This window comes from Lepeophtheirus salmonis, chromosome 9 (assembly GCF_016086655.4).
Source record: "Lepeophtheirus salmonis chromosome 9, UVic_Lsal_1.4, whole genome shotgun sequence".
NCBI classification, from domain to species: domain Eukaryota; kingdom Metazoa; phylum Arthropoda; class Copepoda; order Siphonostomatoida; family Caligidae; genus Lepeophtheirus; species Lepeophtheirus salmonis.
The window spans coordinates 31,396,562-31,421,683 of NC_052139.2; the positions used below are offsets into that span (position 1 = coordinate 31,396,562).

The following is a 25,122-nucleotide window of genomic DNA, read 5'->3' on the forward strand; positions in this document are numbered from 1 at the left end:
CAACTCAAGTCTCCAAAATAATATAAATTATAACTTGTGAAACAATAACTCAATCAGGGGTCAAAAAGGGATCAATGACGACTACTACTCATTCCATTTTTATAATATTCAGAAACGTTCACCCCCCTCCATATATATATATATATATAGGGGAATAAACGGTTCAATATTCAACTATAGTACTACTAATACTACTACTATTACAAGTTACTACATACAACTTGGAAAAATGAAAACCAAATGTGCAACTCAACTCCCGACTAGAGGAATTCTATACTCTTTCTATATAGCCCTGTTTCAAAATAAGGGACTCTTATTGGTTAAAATGTAAACCTTTGCTACTGTTGGTATTTTTCTTTCTTCTTGTCTCTCTCTTTCTTTTCTCCTAGATTCATATCATAAAGAAAGAAGGAGAATAAAGAGGATTGTGCCGTATCCAACTGAAGGAATTTTTTCCCTCTCCAATCAAATAGCCCTCTTTCATTCGCTTTTTCAAAAATTAAAATCCCCCTACATGAGGCAGGGAACAATGAAGGGTTTATGAATCTTTTGGTGTGCGCTTATTTTGACTGAAGTGCAAAAGAATTTTATTATATTTGTTTAGTAAATGTGGTAATTTGAAACTTTAATAGCTCACATCTTATCAATTTCAAGATATAATTAAATATTTATTAATAGAATGCCTAACCATTAAGCAATTATCATTTTAATGACATAAAAAAAATATATATATTTTTAATTTAACACAATTTTATAATAAAACACACATATTATGGACCGAATATACTTTACTGAAGATAAAATGGAGCTAATTCACTTGTAGACTTGCTTCTAAAATAAATTTTTAACATAGACATTGAAGAATTTTAATGCAATTTTATCGAAAAAAGTGCTGAGAAGGTGGTTATTATTGATTGAGGATTTTTGAAACCGTATTAGCTAGATAGGACATTGATTTGCTTTTGTTTATTTTCAGAAACTGGCTTGAAATCCTATTGTAGAATTGTGATTATTGTTCAGAATATATACGTTTCATTTTACAAATTGGGATAAATTAATAATATATGATACCTATTCGATGTCATTGAAATGATAATTGGTTAATGGCTAAACTTTCTATTTGTTGTATACAAGTTGTATAAAATAATTTTTTTGGAAAAAAAATAAAAAACTTCAAAATCCACAGCTATTTATAAAAATATTTAAAAATTAAATTTTGTTAAAAAAAAGAAAATATCAAAAATTAAATGTCAAATCTTAAATTTTTGGAAAAAAAAATTAAAAAAATCCGCAACTGTCCTAAAAAAATTCATACACTACAATTTATTTAAAATAAATTCAAAAAATAATTTCAAAAAAAAAAAATCGAAAATTAAACTTTTTCGAAAAAATAATCAAAAAATAAATTTCAAAAATCTGCAGTTATTTAGACAAAGTTTAATTTCTTGAAAAAAATTGATTAATATATAAAATTAAATTTTTTGGAAATTTTTTTAAATATTACAATATTTGAAGAATAATTTCAAATAATAAAAAAATTTGCACATATTTTTCCGTAAAATGTTTTTATCCTGAACAAAAACAATTCTAGTAAGAAGCGAAAATTCCTTTTTTTTGACAAATGCCAATTTCTTCGTCTTCAAATGTATTAATTAAATTACAGCATTGGTTATTCTAATAACCAACTATTAATTAATAATATCATTTTATTTTGATAATTAGTGTAACATGGTTAATCTGTATTTATTTTTTATTACTGTGAGCATATAAGCATTAAAATGTACCATATAATACTTATATTTTAGACATTTGTATTAAAATAATCATTAATATAACAATTCATCCATCTAATATTCAATTATTGCATAATTGTTATCTCAAATCCTTCATTTAAAATGATTGAAAAATTGATTATTGTTTGAAATGTGTAAGATATGAGCTGTTAAAGTAAGAATTTACTTAATTTATTTTTTAATGATGATACAATATTTTGCACTCCCGTCAAACACTCAAAAAGTGGGCGTTCTATTTTCATTTGAGTGATCCCAGCGTGAGGTATCAAAAAATTCCCCTCTCCTTTGTAAAAATTTGGTCATGGTTTCCTTCTGACTGATAATAACGGATAATTGCTTTTATTAACATGTAATTTTATTGACTATCGAATGTTATGTATTCATGAATAAATGCTATGATTATTGCATAATTAATGTTTGACCAATTTGAAATGGATTTAGTCTTATATAATCCTAATAAATGATACTAAATTTGATTTGAATAACAATCCGGCAATAAGGAGAGAGAGAGAAAACAATTCGTGAAATAAGGAAATAGGGTGGGAGAGAGGTGAATCATACCTTTATATATTTCAAAGCCCTTTAATGAATGGGTGGATGTGTTAACCTTTCATCATTTGACATTTTCTTCAAGGATATAATAAAATAGTAGTCCTTTCTTTTCTTTATCATCCTTCATCTATCAATTTCCTTTCATTCATGAAGGTTGCTATAAAATAAGTCTTAAATGTTATGGTACATAGTTTTACATGATATTTTTGTACTGAGAAGTAATAATTCATTTCTATCAACGCCCTCATTAAGTGTAGTACGAACTTTTTTTGTGTCTTCACAGTCAATAATTGTAATGAAGCCAAGCATTGAATAAATAATTGTCTCATACATCAATTTTGATGATACATGAGTTCAGTATAATAATTATTATATCATGTAAAATATTTTTGTAATAAGTAAAACCATAGAGAAAAAAATCATATCTTATGAATTTATGATTATCATGATTCATAACTCATGAGTTAAACAATCAGTAAATATGCTCAGTTTTAATAGCGGAATAATTTATTCATAAAATCAATAAAACCTCACATTGCCTTAATATAATAAAGTGTGCAATAAAAATGAAAATTAACAAGTTTTATTTATCTGAAATGTTTTATTTTTGTTTCATAATAAAGCTACAAATTTAAAGTTGTATTTAACACATTTTTGAAAATTATATTAGATAGGAGACGTCCGCCATTGCCCAAGACTTTTCATTGAGAGGTTTTATAGAGATGATTGTTTAAATTGTTTATTCCAAAGTTAAATTAGCAATATATCTTGTTTTATAGCGGTGGATGATTAGCTCATTAATTAGTTAATTATCGTCGATTTTGCAAAGGTCTAAAAATGTTGGGGTTTCCGGAATAAATCCGATTCCAATTACATTATTTGAACAAATCGCACTATAGTTGTTTTAAGCAAACTTTTTTATATGAAGGAGCTAAAATTCATTTTTGCACTTTTTTAAAGCAAATATTTGTCCCTTTTGCTTATAGAGGACATGTAAAAATACATTTATATGCAGAAAATGGTTGTACGTTGGTGCAATAAACATACAGGAATAAATACATATAGTATATGTTCCTATTGAGAATCATTTGTAGTGTAAGACATATCAAGTTATTTAAAGTGCGTGGTCCTATGGGCCTCCAATGAAAAAAATTTGCCCTCTTTTTCATGGGCAAAAAGAGGGCAACCCTACTCTAGAATGAAACCATGAAAACCCTTCAACTAATCCAACAGCCTCATTGCGATTTTTCCATAGTATGTACCTATTTCCTATGTTGGATATTATTGTCTTAGTTAGTAATATTTTACTTTTCTTGTAACTAATAGTTACTTTGCTAAAAAAAAAGTAATTAGTAATATAAAGAAATTACTTAATTGAGTAATAAGAAATAACTTATGATATCATTACTTTGTTGAATCCGTCATTACTTAAGTTATTAATAAAGTGTCTTAATCCGATCCGAAGACGAGCAAGCAAGAAGTCAAATACTGTCACAATGTTATTTTTAGGGGCTATAAGTTTATACTTGATATATATTGTGAATGTCTTGTGTAATCCTGAAAACTAAAAAATCTGAATAATTAAAGAGACTATAGATATGTTTTATTATACTAAATTATAAATTGTGAACCAGAAAATAAATAATTTGGTAAAGTTTATTGAGGCATAAGTTAAGATTCTAAATTCAAAGATACAAAGTTGGAAACTGTTGTTTCATTATTATTAATGTGTAAAAAACTATATTTTTTTAAAAACTGTGTTCCAATGATTCTGGACTAAAAAAGGTTGGATCTACACTTTCTCGGATCTGCATCAGTTCAGATCTTTAGACATAAAAAATTGAGTAAATTTCGGGAGCTCAAAACTTTCGGATCCAGATCCAAAACCAAAATTAGACAAATTCTTGTCTTGAATTTTTATGTGTATTTTAACCGAAGATCAGTCGTTAATACATTAAGATTAGGATTAAGGGTACCATTTAACTTATTTCTGATTTCGAAACAATCAATAAACCAATGTTATAACTATCAGAACATAGTTAATAGTTGTTATTAGAATTATTCTTATAATAGGATACGATACGTTTTTACCTTTACTGTAGGTACATAAATATCTCGCAACATCTCCTCCGATGAAAAAAAAAAAAATCACAGCAAAATCGGTACTAATTCAAATCCAACCAATCAATGTTAAAGACACTGATTAGAGGGTGAAAAGAAGAAAAATAGAGAGGTGTTAACCTATAAAGTTTTAATATTTGTTAGTGAGACCGTCTGGAATAACTTCAAGCACCGCGTTACCTCGTTAAACAAAAATATACAGGATATATTTTTTTTGTCTGCTGCTGATGTTTCTGCTTCTTTTCTTTTAATCAATGTTTAGAACGTTGATTGGCTGAATAATGCAACAACAAACTAAATATATAGGTATATATTATCTGCAAGGTGGCGTGAAAGTCTGTAGGCTGTTGTTTAAAGAAATGGTGCTTGCTCAGGAAATTTTTGATAACGCCTTCTATGTGAAAAACAACCGTACGTTATTTGGTATTATACAATATTATTATTAAAAAAAGTTGCATTATCTTGACACAAGACGGCGCCACTCTCTGGCGTCTTGTTTACAAAAAAATACTAGTAAACAACGCCAATGCCTAATTAGAATCCTCTACTTTGAAGCTGTTAATAATTCTCATCAACTAATGAATAAAAGTTCAATAGTTGTGAAGAATTGGCAAACAACCAACTAATTTTCAGCCTTTTTTTTTCTGTTATTTTGGGATGAATTGTTAGGGATTAAAACAAAGATAACAATTCACAATTCCTTTATGTACATAGATGTGGCTCAAAGCACTAATCAAGATAAATAGAGATGCTACGTTAAATATAGACTTTATCTTTCTTTGAAACTAGGATTAAGCTATACTATAAGCTTTTTAAGGTTTGAAGAATCCCTCGGATCTTTTTTAATATCGTCAAAAGTTCGAACACCCTAAGCTAGTTCGGGTCTCTGACATTTTTTTATTAATACAAGTTTACTTCGAATCCAGTTCCAAGACGTGTCCTATCTCTAGTCAGGACCAAAAATAATCAAAGATTTAAAAAAATGCTAATACAGAAAATCTAGGTGAAACTCGTAATTGAAGGGAATGACTCTAAATTAATTTAGAACTTATATTCACCGATTCATTATCCAATGTAAGAATCTCCCCGAGTTGATTGTAGCATTGATCATCTCTTAAATGATCAAAATCTTATAGAAAAATAAGTAATCTATTGAAGTAATGTTGTTATTCTTGATTATCAGTAATGTAATTAAATTACTTTTGCTCGGAGTATTATGTAATAAGTAACTTATTACTCAACTAAATAATATTACAAGTGTGTTAGCAGGTCCTTTTTTTTTTTTTTTTGAATTTGGTAGTTTGCAGAATGAATTTTCTTTTCCTTAGCTGTTGTCATTATTATTTAACTCCCCAGCTGTCAACTTCCTTTCCTACTACATTCAATTATATTCAAAATTTGTTGAACATTCATTTGTGTTCATAAAAGACGGAGGCTAAGCTTGAGGATTTGTTGAAGAGGTATAATTGTAAGTTCTTGTCAGACTCTGATATAATTGAGGATGGATATCAGAGTAATTTTTGGATATGTCCTTGTTTATTACCTTCTTCCCCTCCTCTCTTGTCACAGTCACATGTAACACTTATAATGAAACGCCATGACAGCTAAGCTCCTTTCCTCCAAAATATTATTAAAATTGACTATGTTGATTTTCGGTTTCTAGTCCAAAATACACACGATTTTTATAAATAGATATTACAGAACACTGCCTTTATCAAATTTGATATATACGCTCACGATATTGATAGGTGTACTCAATTACCTTAGATGAATTATAATACGATTGATATTTGATATCCACCAAATATTTTTTTATATAGCCAGACACATTTCTTGTGATAAACGTTGTTGTTGTTTTTTGAAAGTTGAGATCAAGTTATATTATTTTTACGAAACAGGCAAATAAATAATAATACATTAAAGGTGGTTGTCAATACAATACAAGCTTTCTCAAAATTGAAAACATTTGTATTCTTCTACAAATGGTCCTCAACTCCAATCAAAAAGCTATTGTTTTTAACTCTGTAAGTGTGCTACAAATTGCACTGAAAGTAGCCAAAACTGATTTTCACAATAAAATAATGATAAATTAATAGATTTTATGATTGAAAGGAATTATACACTGGCCAATATATGTCATTAAAATCAAATAAAGGTTTTTGATTATATCCATAGCTCCTGAATATCTTAACTTGTCCCAGAAATTTGAATACAAAACCTATAATTGACTCAAATTTGCAATGAAATATTGGGTTGTATAAACCAAAAAAAAATATTTTGTTATTTTCTTCTTTTCTTGATTTTTGTTCAAGATTGTTTTTTCGTTGATGCACTACAGACTTAAACTCACTAGATACGAGTGAAATGCATCAAAAACTATCTACTTCTAATGCATCTGTACTCTATAAGTTTGTGAACATAATTAATACATTAGTAACCAAAGAACAACAAGGCAAGCAACCTCTCACTTCAACGTTACACTTTACTCTGATGACATTGACTATTCACAATACTTAGTAATTAACTAGAATTGTTTATTGGTAATGTTCTTCTCAACATAATAATCTATACTTTTTTTTATCTTTGGGAATTGCGACTGTATCGAACACGGAGCACGCTAAAAATTTGTTAAGTAAACTTATCAAGTTTCATAAATTAATAGAACTAAAGCTATATTTTATAACTATTTTGAAAAAAAAAACAACTTTATGATCACTCAATGTATGCCTGAGATTTAAAATAAGTTTTATTTACATACATTATACTAAGTTTTAATAAGTATCTATGGAATTGTTGAAATTCGACAACTTTGTATATACTAGCTATCTAGAAGATACATTTTCATTATTGCTAGGGGCAAAAATACCTTACCCATCTTGAGAACCACATAACTTGACCTATAATTTTTTCGTCTAAAATAAGCAAAAAAGAGCGCTAAAATGTAAAAAAAAGAGTACCCAAAATATCAAAATTGATCAATTTATAATCAAAGAAAAAAAATGTTTTATAAGGATAATCTAAAGAAATAAGTTTTGTTTTATATTTATCATAATTTATTCATAAATTTAGTACATTATATTGACATAATAACAAGATTTTAGAAAGACTCCCTTAATTCTGTTAATTATTGCCTTCGATCAGTATAGTTAGTTTTAAACATAGCAAAAAAAAAAAAAAAAACCACAACAGTAATTGAAGTAAATTTAAAGTTGGCAAGATTCAAGGAGGATTGTTCAATAAGCCCAAACTTTCCCTTCCTCTAATTGCCTGGTTTTGGAATTTGGTTCCCTCACATATCCAATCATGTAATCATAACCATCATTACATCAAATACATAGTTTCACCTCCAAAAAAGAGGGCCCAATAAAGGATATTTATTGCAGGTAGATTATTCTTCGAAAAATTTCATCAAAAGCTGTTTTGTAATCTAACTAGAATCCAAATTTTCTCTATTTATTTCACAATAGTCTTAAAAAAATTGGCAATTATTCACATCCAGGTCTAAGTGGAAATTTTTTTGAGAGACTGAGGGATTGCTCTAGAATCTTAGGTCTAATCATTATCAGTCTCCTCCGAGAGAAGAATCATGACGAATTCGAAGACTCATTCATCTTGTATCACTGAATAGCTTCATTTATTGGGAAGGCCCCATCTTTAAAATACACATAACCAATTCTCATGATCACACATCCAATTCAACGGGAATCCCATACAAATCAAAGTCTCAAATGAGCTTGTAGTTTAATAAAACTTCATTTTTCTAAAATAATGCTAAAAATCAGCTCCTTAAATTATTTTTAAATGAAATTAAAAAGTATATTAGATAACACGAAATATAGGGATTCGACATAAAGAAAACACGTTAATTGAATAGATATGATGAATGAACTAACAAATATATATTAAAATGAAGGCAAATTCTACGGCGTTGTTTTTGGTATTAACAAGGATTGAACTAAGATTATATTATATCTATGAATACAAAAATATTTCTAAAATCACAACATTTTTTATAGTATACATTTACAAAAATTTCCTAAGGTACAAACTGTTTTGACATCATACTTCTTGCATCTTCTCATCGCAATCCTGAAGGACAAGATGAATTGTAACAGAAATAACATATAGGTATACATCAATGGTATAATGGATTCTCAACTTACCATACTTCAATGTAAGGTCCCGTAGAATGCTCTCAAAAGCTTCATTGAACGTATTTCCATGTCTCTCAAACCACATAAGCTCATTGATATAAGAAGGTACTCGATGTCGGTGATTCCCGTTATGGGTTTTCATCTTTTGTTTTAAACGATCCTTGTAGAGACGAATGCTCCAGCATGCTTGCCCCCTACCCGGTTCAAGGAATTTCAAATTTGGATTCACTCTAGTATATTGTTTTAGGTAAGGCGAATTATAGAGATTATTGTACATGGACCACTTTGAGCTCCAAATAATGCTTCCCGGTCGTGCAATGTGCTGTATAATGGGAAGAAGAGAGGAAGGGTCTCGATTGTTGATGATGGACACCACTCCCTTGGTTGAAGAAAGACCCGAATTGTCAACGAAAACAAGAGCCCATAGGGGTGACTCCTGAGAGGAACCTCGAATACACCATGATAACAAAACAAAGTTATGTACAGAATACGACAGGGACTGGATCCCTATTTACCTTCGACTTCTCACTCAGACATAATTCATCCACATGAACAATTTTCCGGGGACCACCTACACGGAGATCATCCAAGGTTTGAAGCCGCCATTTACATATATTCCGAAGAGATTCAAACATCCTCATAGCAGAGAATCGTGATACAGTACATTCCAAGGATGCTTCAGTTACTCGATTCTGCTTAGCCCATACGGCCATGAGATGTAGTTGCTTCTTTATGGGGAGAGTGGACTCGGAGAAAAAAGTACCGTCCTTGATTGAGAATGACTTTTTACAAAGTCTTGGACATTTCCAACTGTAGACAAACAAAATCAAGATCAATAGAGTATAATACATATATTAAGGTACTTTACATTAATCCGTCCAAGGAATGGTACTCTATCACTAAGTTCATTTTAGTTTCGCAGCGAGGACATACTTTCACTGAAGGAAGGATGTTTCGACTCTGGAGATAGGAAACTAAATCCAAGTTTGAGAGTTTTGTTAAGTTCTTCACTTTCTCGTCAAATGAGGAACACATTCAAGCAGGGATGAAGCAACGGCTCTTGGACAACACTGGCTATATTGAAGGAACAACCTTTTCCTCATGATATATGATGATTACCTATTATTCAAATCTCTTCCACAGTTTCCATGAATGTGATGTGTCCAATACAATAATGTAAAGAGGAGGATTTTTTATACTTGCTCGTACTAATATTAATATCACGAAACTTCTGTCAAACAATTAAGTACATTGCTGTCAAGAAAAAGTGAAACGTAATCCCCTGCAATGTCTGAAAACTGTAGCCATTTCATAATTCACTCACCTTCTTGCACACTCTCCGTGGGAGACCAGGATTACATTTAATATACGAGAAACTGTTGACGTTTTCTTTCTCTAATTGACGTATGTTTTGTTACAACTTTAATTATTGTTGGGTGTGAAAGTGGAATCAAAGTATCTACTAAGTATGTACTCAGCTCCATGACAACATATGTGTATAGTATTAGAAGTAGATAAGGAGCACTCATGATGAAGGCTTGCCCTCATAAGACTTCCACGGAGGAGAAGGGAGAAACAAAGATGGCGTACATAGAGTTAATTTAGAGATATATACACTTGTTCTCAAAATTATTAATACCCTGGTTAATTTGTCTAATTAAACACAAATACAATTTTTTTATATATCACAAGAACTGTGACAAGTGTATGAATAATTATGAGGACAAGTGTACTTATAAACAGATTACTTTACTGCAACTGCCGAAAAAGGGATACGTCACAACACCTATATTGTATCAAGCAACTTATCATATGAAAAGACACACACACAAAGAAAGTCCAAAGCCAATTGGTAGTTATCCAATTCTTGGCCAAGTGTTCAGAGTTTAACAAAAACTAATTTCAAATCAACCAATCAATGTTCCAACTACAGGTTAGAGGGGGAGGGGGCTGAAATATGGACAGCTAACGACGAAATATACCATATACTTTTATGTTAGTATGGTAATGTCGTGTTTTCATACAAAGAAATGTGATGTTACTATATGGGACAGTCGATATATTTACTTTTTTTTATATTTCTTTATGATTGTGCAAAAACCAGACTTTTTTTTTATCTATACCTCCATATAATACCCCAGACACTTTTGAATTATTTACTTTCTTTGAACAAAGCAAAGTTTACTCTGGTTGTGGAGAAACATTGTTTGTGATTTGAAAAAATTCCAACTGTAGGATTCTTTCATCTTATCAAAATTATAGATTAGCAATAAAATACAGCGCTTGCCTGCAAGGTTTATAGAAATACAAGGTTATATCATAACGTATGTATGACTGACGTTTGACTTCCACCACGCTTTTAATATTGACGTCATAGTAGATGAGTGGTTGCGTGTTTCGTCATAACCTGTTTTTCTTGCCTGCCCAGCAGTCGGTACGATATATTAAGTTGAAAATTCTACTGATAGTTAAGTCAAAGACTATGAGTGGGTACGTGTTTTGTCAAAATCTGTCTGTCTTGCACAGTAGTCGGTAGATTTCATCTGAATGAAAATTCTATAATGTCCCATTATATGATGGCCTTGTATTTCTATTCAGATTGCTTGCCTGTAGCTAGACCTCTATATGTATATGCTCTGTGTCCTTATAGTCTCTTTATATCGATATGACTGCTATTAGTGTTAAATTTGTACTTTGTTTGTTTTCAAGCCTTAGAAATAAAAAAACATTGAGTGATAAAGTGTAGAACAAGTTTACACTGTCAAAATCTAAACTATCAAAACATTTAACTGCTAGTTACGATTAATAGCTCACTTTGTTACTTTCATTGTATCTTGCAACCTTTCATATAAAAGGCAACAGAAAAAATGACTAAAATCAACCGGTAATTAGTTTTGATGTGTCGTTAGCAAACATAACAGCTCTATCTGCCGGTTCTTTGAAGTAACGAAAGGAGCCGGCTCCCCACAAATCAAGCACCGCCTCAGAGCGTCTGTAGGGGGGATTATAGCAACGCCCAAAATGAATGAATTTTTGGTTTTTATGTAACAATTTTTTTTTCGTCTGGATGAAAAAGTTAGAAGCAAAAATAGGAGATAATTATTTTTATGGATTTCTATTCTATAAAAAGGTCGTGTGGTAATTTATGCAGTAGATATTTCTTTTCCTTAATAATTTGGGGGAGGGGGGCTTGCATTTTGGAATTAAAAAAAAGAATAAAAGAAAAAAAAAGTCAACAATGAAAAAAAAATGACAAACGAAATTGAAAATATTAAATTTTTTCGGTAAAAAATTCAAAAATTAATTAAAAATATTAAATTTTTTGATTTTTTTTTCAAATATTATTACTTTTTTTTTTTTGCAAATTTGGATATTTGAGGAAGGGGCTACAACACCTATAGCCTACTCCCTTGTTTGACCCATGCTTGTTTATGAATACATATGTATGGGTTTGTAAATTCAGAAATGTATTTGCAAACTTTTTTTTCAGTCGTTTTTGATTAAAAATGAGAGTACAAAAGGTTTATCCATTCTCAAGGCTGCCTTTTTTTTTTGAGGGGGGGAGGACGCGCTTGGTTTTGGAATTTTTTTTCAAAGATATCAAACAAATAATTTTTTTTGTAAAACTAATTGGAGATTTTAAACACCAAGGTACTCTCATTGGTAATCAAGATTACCAAGATGTTTAGCAAGGCGTCCTACGTCTTCCAGCAGGATGGGTCACCCGCCCACACAGAAAATGTTGTACAAGCATGAATGGTAGAGAACATGAAGTTTTAGCTCAAGTACATCTGGACTCACCAGAGCCCTGATTTGAATCCTTTGGATTACTCTATCTTGTGTCAAGGCGAGTCCAAGGCCTGCAGATCACGCCACAGTAATGCCACCTACCTGAAGTCCTCTGTGGAGAAGGGGTGGAAGCTCATGAGAAGGGACTACCTTGCCAGAGTATGGTCCACCTTCCTTGACCACTTGAAGCCCGTCATTGAGAGCAATGGAGGTCAAATTAATCAATAATATTTGCCATTGTGTGCTTAATAAATGTCTTTAAGTAATCTACCACATTTGAATTAATTGAAAATAAGGTGGTGCAAAAGTTTGCTTATGTTGATTAGTGGTACCTCCATTTTGCAGGATCTGGTATAGGGAGTGGGATTTTATTTAGTTCCTTGCCCTCAGGGCTGTTTGCAGCTAAATGACATGACAACTAAGCCGCTCTCCTCCAAAACATTCTTCAAATCGTTAGGATTACTGTGTAAAATTTTCGGTTTATTTTACAGCCATATTTTATACAACACTAGTTATAAGAATTCATAAATACCAAGGAATTCTATACATATTACATTCTTGCAAGCATAGAAATGCTTGCAAAAATGCTCTTGTAAGCATTTTTTGTATTATTAAAGGAACAAAGTTACAAAGGGCCTTTTTTTTTTTGCTTTTTCCAACCAATTACTCTTTTTGTATTCCTCTCATCTGAGGGGAAAAAATAGATGCATAGGGGAATTTATAACAAAATCAGATTCGAAATATCCAATCCCTTGTTTTGAAACCTTAATACAAATAAAACATGGGCTAAAGTGTCTGTAATGTATTCGTATTTCCTTCCCCCTTGTTCTCTCTTCCTTATAAACAATTGGAACCTCACCACCTTCGTCAAGGCGCAACATTGGCGACGAGGATGGGATCAGGATCACGTGCCCTCCCTTCTGTGGGATCATCGGCGAAGCTAGCCCTGCTGGAGTTGGGTAACCCTTTTTCGTCGACAGGGATAACGATTGTTCGTCTACGGAAGGCGGAGCAATACGGGCTGTGCCACAGTTTGGGCCTCGTGGAGGAAGGAAGAGAACCATGGTTACTTACAAGAAGTGAAGTGTGTGTCCGTGTTAGGGACCACATCCTTCAAAGTAGATTTCATCCCATGAAGTCCTGGTTCTCCGTTGTTCCTACTCTCCCGTTCACCTCATTGGGTTATGAATGTGCAATGGTTTCTCTTCTGGATCATCCAAAGTTGGATGAGGGTACATCGAGTGAGATCGATATGTCTCCCAGGGACGAGGTAGGTGCAATTCTTCTCTTTGAGAGAAATGTTAACACACCTAGGCCTAATTAAATAATGAACAAAAAAGAAGAAATAACACACTGTTTATTCTTTTCTAATTTTTAAACCTAGTTTTTTCTTTACACGGATCCCTTCCTTACGCATGATAGCAACAGAGAAAGAAATAGAAGAAAAACCACACCCTTCCGCCTACTACCTCTACAGCTTGATCACCACGTATTATAAAAAATGAATTTTTGCTGTTACAACATGAATTGAATGAACATTTTTTTAAAGAAAATAATTTTTACAAATTTATTTATAGAAATACAACAATTTATGTAATATTTCTGTTGTTTCGGAGAGACCACCCCCTATTACAGATTTGAAGGAGTTTGACCCTCTATTTCAGGATCTTCAAATGCAAATAAGTCTCTATTGTAGATTTATTTGCATCTGTCATAAGGACTTTACATTTTTAAATATTGAGAGAATCCTGCAAAATAGTACGAAACATTTTTCTTTGCCTCGTTTTCAATAGTTATGAATACAACGAGGTCAGCCAATAGGGTACGACCAAAAATTTTATATTATCCCCAAGGGGGTGTGACTCCCTGTGGCTTGGGCTAATAGTTAGTATTGATTACTTGACGACGCTAGTGTCGCGTAAGCTTACGTCAACTGTTGTGTGCCCCCGTGGTATGCTTGATTTATTACTTTTATTACTAATTAATTATTATAACTTATAAAATTTATAGTTAATAATTATACTTATATTAAATTATTTATTAATAATATTTCATATTTACAAATTTCCATATTGATATATTTGTAAGTTAGTGATTATTATAATTTATAAATATGCCATCGTCTGTTGTTGTCCATGAGTGCACTAGGAAAGGATCATTTCGACTCCCTTTTTAATGAAAGTACATGTTTTAATGGTATATTGTTCTGAGACGAGAAGACGTTAATTGTTTACTCTGGAGTTCCATTATTTTCATGCAATACGGCGGTGCTACTTACTGTCGTCTTTTTACCAACTAATATTTATGTAAATAACTGTTTGTAATGTTTCTTTGACTCCTACCAATGTGTTCTAAAATGGATGAGAGCTATATAGTGATAATTTTGTCGGTTTTTGGATCTTTGGGCCTAAATATGAGAGTAAATGTGCTTTTGGATTCAGATCAGGAGCCAAAATTAGATGGATCCTTGTTTTAAATTTTATGAGCACTTTACACAATCTTCAGACCTAAACAATATAGATTCAGGATTAAGGTTACATTTTTATTGACTACTCAATACTCATGCCGAAACAGGAAATAACCCAATGTTATTACTCTACGAATATAATAATTAGGGAAGATCAGAAATAATGTTATAATGCCATTGGACACATCATTAATTATATAGTATCCTTCTTCCAACTATGGAACTATTATTTAATAATAGTTGATAATTGTTCACAGCTTAATATGAACTAAAGCTGTAAGCCAACTAGCAAAACGAGCACGAAAATAATTAACCCGTCGAAAAATGTCTTGGTTAGAAGGGGCAGTATTTTGCTTTAATTTCTACTTTGAAAAAACAATAACTCCAGCTATAAGCTAGAATATATTCGTGTATTAATAAGAAAAGCTAGATTTGAGACACAAGTGTAGAAAGTAGAATATATTATAATTCTACTTATACTACAGGGCGCGTGGGCAAAATCTGCCGCATTTTAAAGACTACATTACTCCATCAGCTGATGTCTGATCCGTCTGTTTTTGGTGTTAAATTTTTTTCCAGGTAATAGGGTTTAGTTATTGTTTACCACTTGTAGCGATAGCATCATTTTAAGTGCCCAAGAAAAGTCATTATGTTCAATGAGAGAGATCGTAGGTGCGCTGCTATTCAGATTATGCTTAGTGATCACATGAAATTAAGCAATGCTGACATCTCTGGCCTTCTGTCAATGCCAGTTAGAACGATCAGAAGTCTCAGGAAGCAGCTGGAAGAGTCATCCGATCCGATGGACGTTGTTGACAGGAAGAAGAAGGAGGAGAAGAGCACCAGGATGTCCGGGACATCATCGACGAGGACTCCCAGCGTTCCATGAGAGCCATGACAAGTCTGTTGTCAGCGACAGGCCGTGGATGTGGCACCAGGACTCGACTCCGGCCCACAAAGCTAAGTGGGCGCAATAATGGCTGAAAAGCAATGCTTTTGCGTTCGTACCCTTCTCCTCTTGGCCTCCCTCATCCCTGGATTTGAACCCGTTAGACTACTTTGTCTGGCCCTACGTGGAGAACATGACCAACCGCTCCTCCCGTAACACCAAGCAGTCTCTTATCACCAGCATCAAGGAGAAATTCAGTGAGATAGAAGCAGCGCAGATCCAAAATGCCTGTTCTCGGTTTCGTAGCCGCATTGAGCGGGGTTTGGCCGCAGACGGCGGCTACATTGAGTAGATAGCTGCACTATATCCTAATAAAGATATTCGTTTCTATTTTATAAGTAAATATTATAAAATAAGCTTATAGTTGTTGGTTTTTTGAAGCGACAGATGATGTCCACGCTCCCTCTAGTATTAATAAATAAAATAACTATAGTTTAGTTATTTTAGCGATAAATTATGTGATATAAATGTGTGAGAGTCTTTCGAGATTTTCATTAAACATGATCTATTACAAAAAAAGATAATATGATACAAGATAATTTTCCACCATTATTCCAAAAGAAAGCAACCATTTCATGCGTTTTATCGTAAAGCACATTATATATTTTGATCGAAAAATTCATCAAAAAGAATATCTATTTCAATCAAGAATATACAATAGATACGTATAAACAACTATAGGTGATGCAACTTGAATACGCACGTTGTCAAAATTGCAATTTCTTCGCTCTAAAATGCATTATTTAATACAAATATTGGTCCTTCTAATAATCAACTATACATTGATTCAATTTCTTTCATTTTGATCTATTCAAATTACATGGTTATTAGCTAGGTTAATAGAAATGCAAGGTTATACCATAACGCGTGTACGACTGATGTTTGACATCCACCATGCTTTTAATAGGTATGTCGTAGAATATGATTGGTTGCGTGTTTTGTCAAAAATCTGTTTGTCTTGCCTAGTAGTAAGTACGATATATCAAATTGAAAATTCTAGCTATAGTCACCTAATAGACTATGGGAGGTGGCGTGTTTTGACAAAATCTACGGATTTTGCCAAGCAGTCGGTACGATACATCAAATGGTAAATTTAACAAGCCACGATTATATGATAGTCTATCCTTGTATTTCTATTAACCTTGGTTATTACGTATTCATAATTGATTTAACTGTGGGCTTTCGAAATTTATAACTTCCCGTATCACTGTTAATATTTTATTAACAGTTGGATTTGAGTTGAAGTCCTCAAATTCGGTCGAGTTCAAGATCTCAATGATTGAAGTCGAATCAAATTTGACTCTTATTTTAACTCGAGTTTCTAAAATCGGGTTGGAATTTGCTATTGTAAAATAACTCCAATGTCCTAGGACCACGAAATATTCATCATATTCTTTATATAAAATATAACATTACAAAAAAAGAATCCGGGACCTTGGCTCTAATGTAATTGTTATGATATGTAGTTTATGATGTCATTCCTATTTTTGTTATGAAAAATGACACAAATAATATTTGTGCCATTTGGCACCATTTCTATCCTTTACATTGAATAGTTATTTATAAATTAATATTTCTCTGGAATAATGGCATATTCCTCGATATCAAAATACTAACCAGATACTTTATTACTCGAGTGTCATGTAAATATTTCGAGTTTCCGCAGTTCGAATTTAAATCATGATGATAATTGTTGGAGCAGTAATTTAGGAAAAAAAATCGTCTGTACTTATGATGATTATTTTTTGAGTTCGAGTGATACTCGAATCAACTGTATAATTTAGTAATTTGCATTAAAATATGGAAGAATTAGCCTATTAATATATTTATCATATATGGAATATTCAATTATTGTATTGTTCTCATTCCAAGGGCTGTAAATCCTTCATTTAAAATTATTCAACGTATATATTTACATGTAAAAGTTACGATTTTGTACAAGGAAGATATATTAAGGCAAAGTATCATTCAAGCAAAATGCCTTTGAGGGGAAATGGTTTAATATCAAATGTTTTGGTGGAAGATAGTTTAAAACAAAAGTACCAGACATCCAAATCTACTTATAAACAACCAACAAGTGACCAGTTGGTAACACATCGTTATCTCTTTGTATCACGCAACTTTTCTATAGAAAAAAAAGGACCGAAATCATCACATAATTAGCCAAATATGTCAATCATACCATCTTCTATTTATCTTAAGTACTCTCAAACTATCGTATTATTTTTGCACCATTTTTAAAGTTGTAGAAAAAGGATAGCAGAGAAGCTGACAGAAGACGACCCTATCCGAAGTGAAGAATTTAGAGCTATTTTTATTTCGACTGCTGTAAGATACTCTATCTTTGCCATTAAAATTCTGGATTCTTCTAATCTAACGTGGAAGTACACAGGGGATTTGATACACTACTACCCAAATGGTTCGAAAGACAATATGACGTTTCTTCGCCGTCTAATACGCATCTACAGACGGTTTAAAAGGTTTTGTTCATCTAATGCTTAAATATTGTTCTTTTTGTCTCCATCCTACTTTTTTTTAGTTGTATGATTTTAATAATTTTTATTCATTTGTTTTCTACCAGATCATTTCACTAATTTTATTGATGATTTTTATGAAATGTGATAAACGACTACGGAGTATTTTAATTATCTTTTGACTCACCGTGCTAGTTAATTGTTGTATTGACTTTAGTTTAGGGATTTAATTATAAAGTAAAATGTTTATTTATATATGTTTTTATATATGTAAGTTCTCTACACGAATAAAGTCTTTATATGAAAAGAAAAAGAAGTTACATATTACATATATATATTTAATAATATTAAAACTCTACAAGGTATTTGATTGGATACTGTATTATAAATAATAAGATTGATTAGTAATATTTTATATCAAGCGTAGCTATACATTAATATTTCTAAATATTAAATGATAAGATGACCAATATATGTATATATATATATATGCTAGCAAATAATTACTCAACGTTGCTCGATAGAGCGTTAGGTTATTCTTACTGGTATTATAATATAGCGTCTGTATGTTATGTATAATTATGAATTTAAAAGTTAGTATGCTATTAACTTCAAATATCATATATACAAACATATATCCATGAAGAAATTCGTTTTGTTGAGAAGTCCTTCGTTTATTTTTGTCAAAAAACTGCCAAATCAAAACTTGAAACTAACTATTTTGCTCTATTTTTGCAAAAAGGTAGAAAATATGATTTATTAGCCTGGTAAGTAAAAAAACACAAAAAAAAAACTACCAAGATTTTTTTTATAAGCAAAAAAGTTATGGAGAACAATGTTGTCGAAAAAATAAGCCTCAAAAACTGGTTTAGTTTTGCCAACATTAAAAAAAGTTATATCATAAAATCAATGGGAAATTGAAAATAACATATGGTTTTTGTGGTGATAGGTCTTATAATTTGATGTTCAAATCGCATTGTTTTGTAGCCTTTCTTCTTAAAAATTGAAAATGTACTTTTGCTGAAAAATAGGGGGAAATTGAAAAAAGGGACAGATATGATTAGTATGCATCAATTTCTATGTTTCAAATTTATATGCAAAAAAAAATTCCAGATAAATTTCTACAAACTTTATTTTATCTACAAATCCAATACTCAATCGTTGTTTTTTTTCTATTTTTTTGCACCAGAAATAAACAAAATTTAGAAGCAAGCTCAATTTTCACCAATTTCTTATTTTACCCATAACTTTTTTGATTTTTAATAAATTTGGTAAACACCCTTATTCATATACATGTTTCTGAGAGGCCAGTCATTTTTTGATTCATAACCTAACCCCCTCTCTAGTCTGATTGAGCTCCCAAAAACTTTTTTTGTGTTATATCAATGTATTCCTAAACGGAGGATAACTATAATACTTTGTTTCTATATCAAAAATAGTTAATTATGAAATATTCATGACGTATCAAGTGAGAGGAGAGAATGGACAGTTAACAACATCAAAAGTTTGGATAATTTTGTCATAGTGAGGTTGAATCCATGGTGTATGAAGAGCAGTTGACAACTAATATTCTGTATGGTTTTTCGTAGAGTCCGAATGGATATGGATCTAAAGCTATCCTTGTTGATGTCATGATTATGATTATGAGATTCAAAAGATTATTTTTATTTTTACATAGGGAATAGCTGCAGGGTTTGGATGATTTATTACTTTGAGTAAAGGTCTTGACCTTTTATTATTAGGGTTAATATTATTATACTACTATTATATATAATATATATTTGCTTGAACATGCACAAATTAAATTTGTAAAACGAAATATCCAGCATTAAATTTGTGTCAAATGTCTTGGTTATAAATCAGCCATTTGTTATAAAAATGTACACTTGTAAATATTGGAGACAAATATTTGCCATATTTGATCATAAATCAAATCAAATTCTGCCAAATATAACTAATACAGCTAGGTAGGAAATACATTAGTCGAATATCATCTTTAGTATACAGCAAAATTTGTATTTTTGTTTGTATGAATATATGAAAACGAGTCATGGGGTACAGCGTGTGGAGTGATCCGTGATGTATGTTATAAATAAAGGTAAAGTGTGGACTGGGCATGTAAAAAAAATAGAAGCGAAAATCGACATGTTAAGTCTAACTATTTGAAGAATGTTTTAGAGAGGAGAGAAAGGATAATGCTAATGAGGTTGATTAGATCATCTACAGGGAGTCGGGATGAAATTGTCGACAAAATATTTTTCTACAAAAAACAACACAAAATATACATTTTTTAACTTTTTTATTGAAAATCAAAACTATGACGAGCATATAGGTATAGAGTAGCCATTCATTCGATATAATCACCGTTGGCATCAATAACGGTCTCAATACGGCCTATGAACTGGCTACTGACCATCTCATTGTCCATGTTGCCGAATACCTCCTTGATGGAGTCCATCCGGCTGGCCTTGGTGCAATGGGGATGTCGGTTGGTATGTTTTTCGACATAGTCCTAGACAAAATAGTCCAAAGGATTAAGGTCGGGAGAGTTAGGAGGCCACAAATCCTTGGTTACGACGTCATAACAGTTCTCGGTTAACCACTGCATGGACATTTTGGACACATGGCAGGGTGCTGAGTCCTGTTGCCACACCCAGGGCCTATCTCCGCCCACCCCTTGGATCCTTGGGTCATTCTCAACCATCTTCTTCACCTTGTCGACAAAGTCGGTGTCCCTGACCTTCATGTCGGCACCCTCCCCCTTTGGTGCCCTCTTTATGGTGGCATCAACATCCCAGGTGTCCTCTAGCTTCTTACAGATACTCTGAACAGTCCGTAAATTCACTCCTAAGGTTGAAGCAATCGTTGAATTGGAGATTTCACCTCCATTATTAACCAATGCCATGACAACGGCGGACCTCGAAAGCTCCTCGTTCCACTTATAGCTCTTTATCTCCTCATATGATGATGGCATGATGCTAACTGAACTACGTATCGTCAGTTGATGAGAATAGCTTTCCTATTTGGTAACCGGTTTTTTATTTGATTATGTCGTCTACAAGTTATCAAGGTTTAAAGTAGGCGACAATTTGATCCCCTCTCCCTGTACAATCAGCTATCACAAGAGAGGAAGGAAAAAAAAGGATATCAACCATTGCTAGAATTACTCCACTGTCGATCCACAATTCTACTCTGCCTCCAACAAGGACTTACAGTTATATCTCCGCAACAAATCCTCAGGGTTACACACCAACGTTCAAACAGGCTTTGAATATAATTGAATCTATTTAGGAAAGGAATTTCACTACTCTGGAATTAAATAATAGTGACAACTCCTAAGGAAAATAAAATTGGTTCTTTATACTACCAATTACAAATTAACGGGCCAGCTAAAAAACTCCAACTCTCATTTGACTACTCTTTCATTCATGAGGAGAGTACCCGTCAAATGAATTGATATAAGTATTGAGTAGTCACGTGTGAGTTTTATCTTGGAAAACAGAGAGTAACACTGATAATTTCTTGGGGGCTATCTTCAAAACATTCATTCTTCTATATTATTAAAGCAAAATTGGGTTTTTAGACAATGTATAATTACTCCAAGCAATGCCGGTCACTTCCAATATTATTCAATAATACAGGGATCATTTTTGATAAAGTGTGGTAATCTTGCTATAGAAATGTTTGGTAAATAGGGGTAGTTTCATTCTGGAGGTGATACAAGGGTGGTATGAAATGTTTTCCACCTCAACGTCGTAAATATGACAGTACTCATAAATATTAAACTAGTCGCATTTATCTAACATCCGTTGACAGCTACTCACAATAGATTCAGCCATTTTGGACGCACAGTCGTTTGCCTGAAGGTGTATATAAATTCAAGGTTAGACCATCATGTCATCCATCTTGCTAGAATTTTCAATTTGATTGATCATACCAAATGCTGGGCAGGCAAGTAGATTTTGACAAAACACGCAACCCATAATCTATGTATTCACTATTACAAGAATTTTCAATTTGAGTTACTATACCGACTGCTGGGCAAGACAGGCAGATTTTGACAAAATATGCAACCAATCATGGTCTATAATATCACTATGTCTAGTATTTTAATTTGATGTATCATACCGATTCCTGGCTAAGAAAGACAGATTTTGACAAAACACGCAACCGCTCATACACTATGACGTCAATATTAAGAAGGGGGAGGGAGTGAAAGTCAAACATGAGTCATAGATACGTATTGGTATAACCTTGTAATTCTATTAACCTTGATTTAAGTGAGTTGTCGTGAATGAATCGATCATGGAACTGACATTAATCATATTTTTTTGAAAGTGTAACTTTCAATATGTTTAAAGAATAAAAGAGATATAAAGGCTTGTTGTGTTTAAATTTGACGGGTCTAAGTCAATCCAAAATGCAGTAATTTAGCCAATAACAAAAAGTGTTTTATGAAAAATTATGTGGCAGAGAAAAACGCCGAGTATTATTTGGACTGGTTATAGAGATGGAAGCATAGCTGAGATAACTGTCTAGAGTAACAAGGAGACTATGTTAAAAAATATTTTTTAAAAATTAGAAAAAAAATTCTTGTATCTTTGTTAGGTCGGAAACTTTTCAGACCACCCTCGTATTCTAAAGTGTTTTTTTTTAAATACATTCAGCTTCTTGCCGTCGAAAAGAAATGGCTTTACATGATATTTTACGAAATTAAACTAATTAAAATTTAGACCATGAGTGGTTATTGGTACGATTTATGAAGATAAATTGATTGCTTCAATTTTTAATATACAAAATACAATGTTTTTCAATTTATTTTCATAATTTGAAATTTGCAAAATTCTTTTAACACAAATAACTCCACGGATAAGGATTTTAAAAAGCTGAAAATGACATAATTAGATTTGATGTCATGTAATTCTTCTAAATTATAATAATTTGTCAAAATCAGGTGTTTAAAATTGGGTTTATTCCGACAAAAAAGCAACCCTTTAAGGCCTTTTGTAGAGTTGTCAATTACTAATGATTTAATGACCTAATCATTCCCAACTATAGAATAAGATATTTTGAAGATTCAATTTTCCCTCTTAAAACTTCCAAAGAAAAGTGAAGAACACTAGTACAGAAATTAAAAATACCGGCTATTAAAATACCAAAGCTTGATAAAGATGAAATACTGAGATACGATTTTCTAAAATTTCTATGTTGTAAATTGACAACAGATCTCAAAATCTGTGGGAAGGTTTAGTTATAAAAAATTGAGAATCCTGTGTTTCATCTCAAAATAATTATAAGGCTTAACTGCAGGAAATTGCACGATACCACGTAATTACATGTCCCCTAAGATAGTGGCTCCCAAACATTTTATACCACATGCACACCAAAAGACAGATAAGCATTTCTGGACACACATATTTTAATTTAACCGACCATATTGATTATTATAAGCTATTGCAAATAATATATGGTTGTCATAAATCGTATGGTACCCTTGAACTTGCCTTAAGATAAACCCTTGGGAAACTGCTACCCATTAGTACTTAATATTATTTGATTTTGATTATTTAGCAGAATTGACGTTGGATCTAATCAATTTTTCCTTTCTGATTACAAATTTAAATATATTTAATATGGTTATATCAATTTGTGGATAAAGAAGACAATTAAGTAAAAAAAATGTGCATCAATTCATCAGAAAGAACAAGTACAAAAATATCCATAAATCACAAGAATATCGGCAAGACATTACCATTAAAAGTTTCCATGTAATAACCCACGATATTTTAAACTGCAGTCTAGTACAAGGTTTACTCTAGACCAGGGGTTCCCAAACTCTTAGGGAGGAGGAGCCAAACAGCTATGTAGTTTCATGGGAGATGGCGAAACAACTATTGCTGGAGAATCATGTTGAAAAACAATGGTTGATTTTCCGGGTGTTTTGAGAAAACAAGGATTCCATATAATTTTATTTAAACAATACTCTTATCTTTATCGCAATACTTCATGTCTCCCTCCAAAATCATAAAACAGGGTAGCTGAAATTAACAAGGGTCTTACTTCAGGAGTACCAGATGTCTTGCTCCCGCCTTTTCCTTGCGCTCTTACGAAAAACTCAACTCTAATCATAATTACTATCGCAGAAATCTTCTACATACAAAAATAAACTTTAGAATCTGCTTCCTTCTCCCTCCTCCACCTCCGTTTTTTTCTACCTAGCAACAGTGTTTGTTCTCTTCTCTATCTAGTTTTAAACATCAGAAATGAAGGGGAGATGGTATTAGCCAGTTAATTCGTTTGAGATAAACACTTATGAGAATTTAATCTTTTTAATATTCTTTCAGGCGTAGGTTAGTTTATTTACTTACTTTTATTTTCATCCCAAATTCATCTGTGGAACAGGTAGGCTTATATACTAGTCATTTTACAAAAAAAAAATATAGTTTCTTCGGCAATTTTCTCATTAATGGTTGGGGCAGTGTCTTCACAATAGGGTAGTTTTTGTGGTACACCTGCTTCTCTAAAATAGTCTACACGGATAAGTCAATGGGTCTTAGAGAGGGGTCTGGGGAGGAAGGCTGCACATTTTGTTTTGCCAAACATTTCATTTTGTCTGAATTTGTCCCATAAAACATTTCTCGATTTTTAGCCAGGATATTAGTTTTTCTTCACTAGGTCCTTGAATTGACCTTTAACACTGGCCAGGATCATCACCACAGTTTTTTTTCTTCAAACTAACTGATTTTGCTTAAACCCACAATGTAACACAGTTAATACCACACCTTTACCGAAAAGGATTAATAATCATGATGCACTTCTGGAA

The 25,122-nt window shown here is 32.0% G+C and overlaps 1 protein-coding gene across 2 annotated transcripts; it reads right to left on the reverse strand.

Moving 5' to 3' along the window:
* Positions 1-7,496: 7,496 nt before the first annotated feature.
* On the reverse strand, positions 7,497-10,383 carry LOC121124250 (uncharacterized). Of its 2 annotated transcripts, none has more exons than XR_011781734.1 (5): positions 9,945-10,278; positions 9,489-9,874; positions 9,136-9,430; positions 8,630-9,067; positions 7,497-8,555 (listed from the first exon to the last, which is right to left on the reverse strand). XR_011781734.1 is itself a non-coding variant. In XM_040719404.2 (5 exons), the coding sequence occupies exons 2-5, from the start codon at positions 9,653-9,655 to the stop codon at positions 8,545-8,547; spliced, it is 900 nt and encodes a 299-aa protein (XP_040575338.1). In that variant the 5' UTR covers positions 9,656-9,874; positions 9,945-10,383; the 3' UTR covers positions 7,497-8,544. The 2 variants fall into 2 exon arrangements, 1 of the variants encoding a protein (XP_040575338.1); XM_040719404.2 differs by having other exon boundaries at positions 8,630-9,056; positions 9,945-10,383.
* Between the last annotated feature and the right edge of the window lie 14,739 nt (positions 10,384-25,122).

Bases quoted from the DNA above. Each gene is read 5' to 3' on its own strand.
- LOC121124250 (XM_040719404.2), bottom strand. From the start codon at position 9,655: ATGTGTTCCTCATTTGACGAGAAAGTGAAGAACTTAACAAAACTCTCA. The intron at 9,431-9,488 runs GTAAAGTACCTT...GTTTGTCTACAG, and splicing joins CATTCCTTGGACGGATTAAT to TTGGAAATGTCCAAGACTTT. The intron at 9,057-9,135 runs GTAAATAGGGAT...GGTTCCTCTCAG, and splicing joins GTCTGAGTGAGAAGTCGAAG to GAGTCACCCCTATGGGCTCT.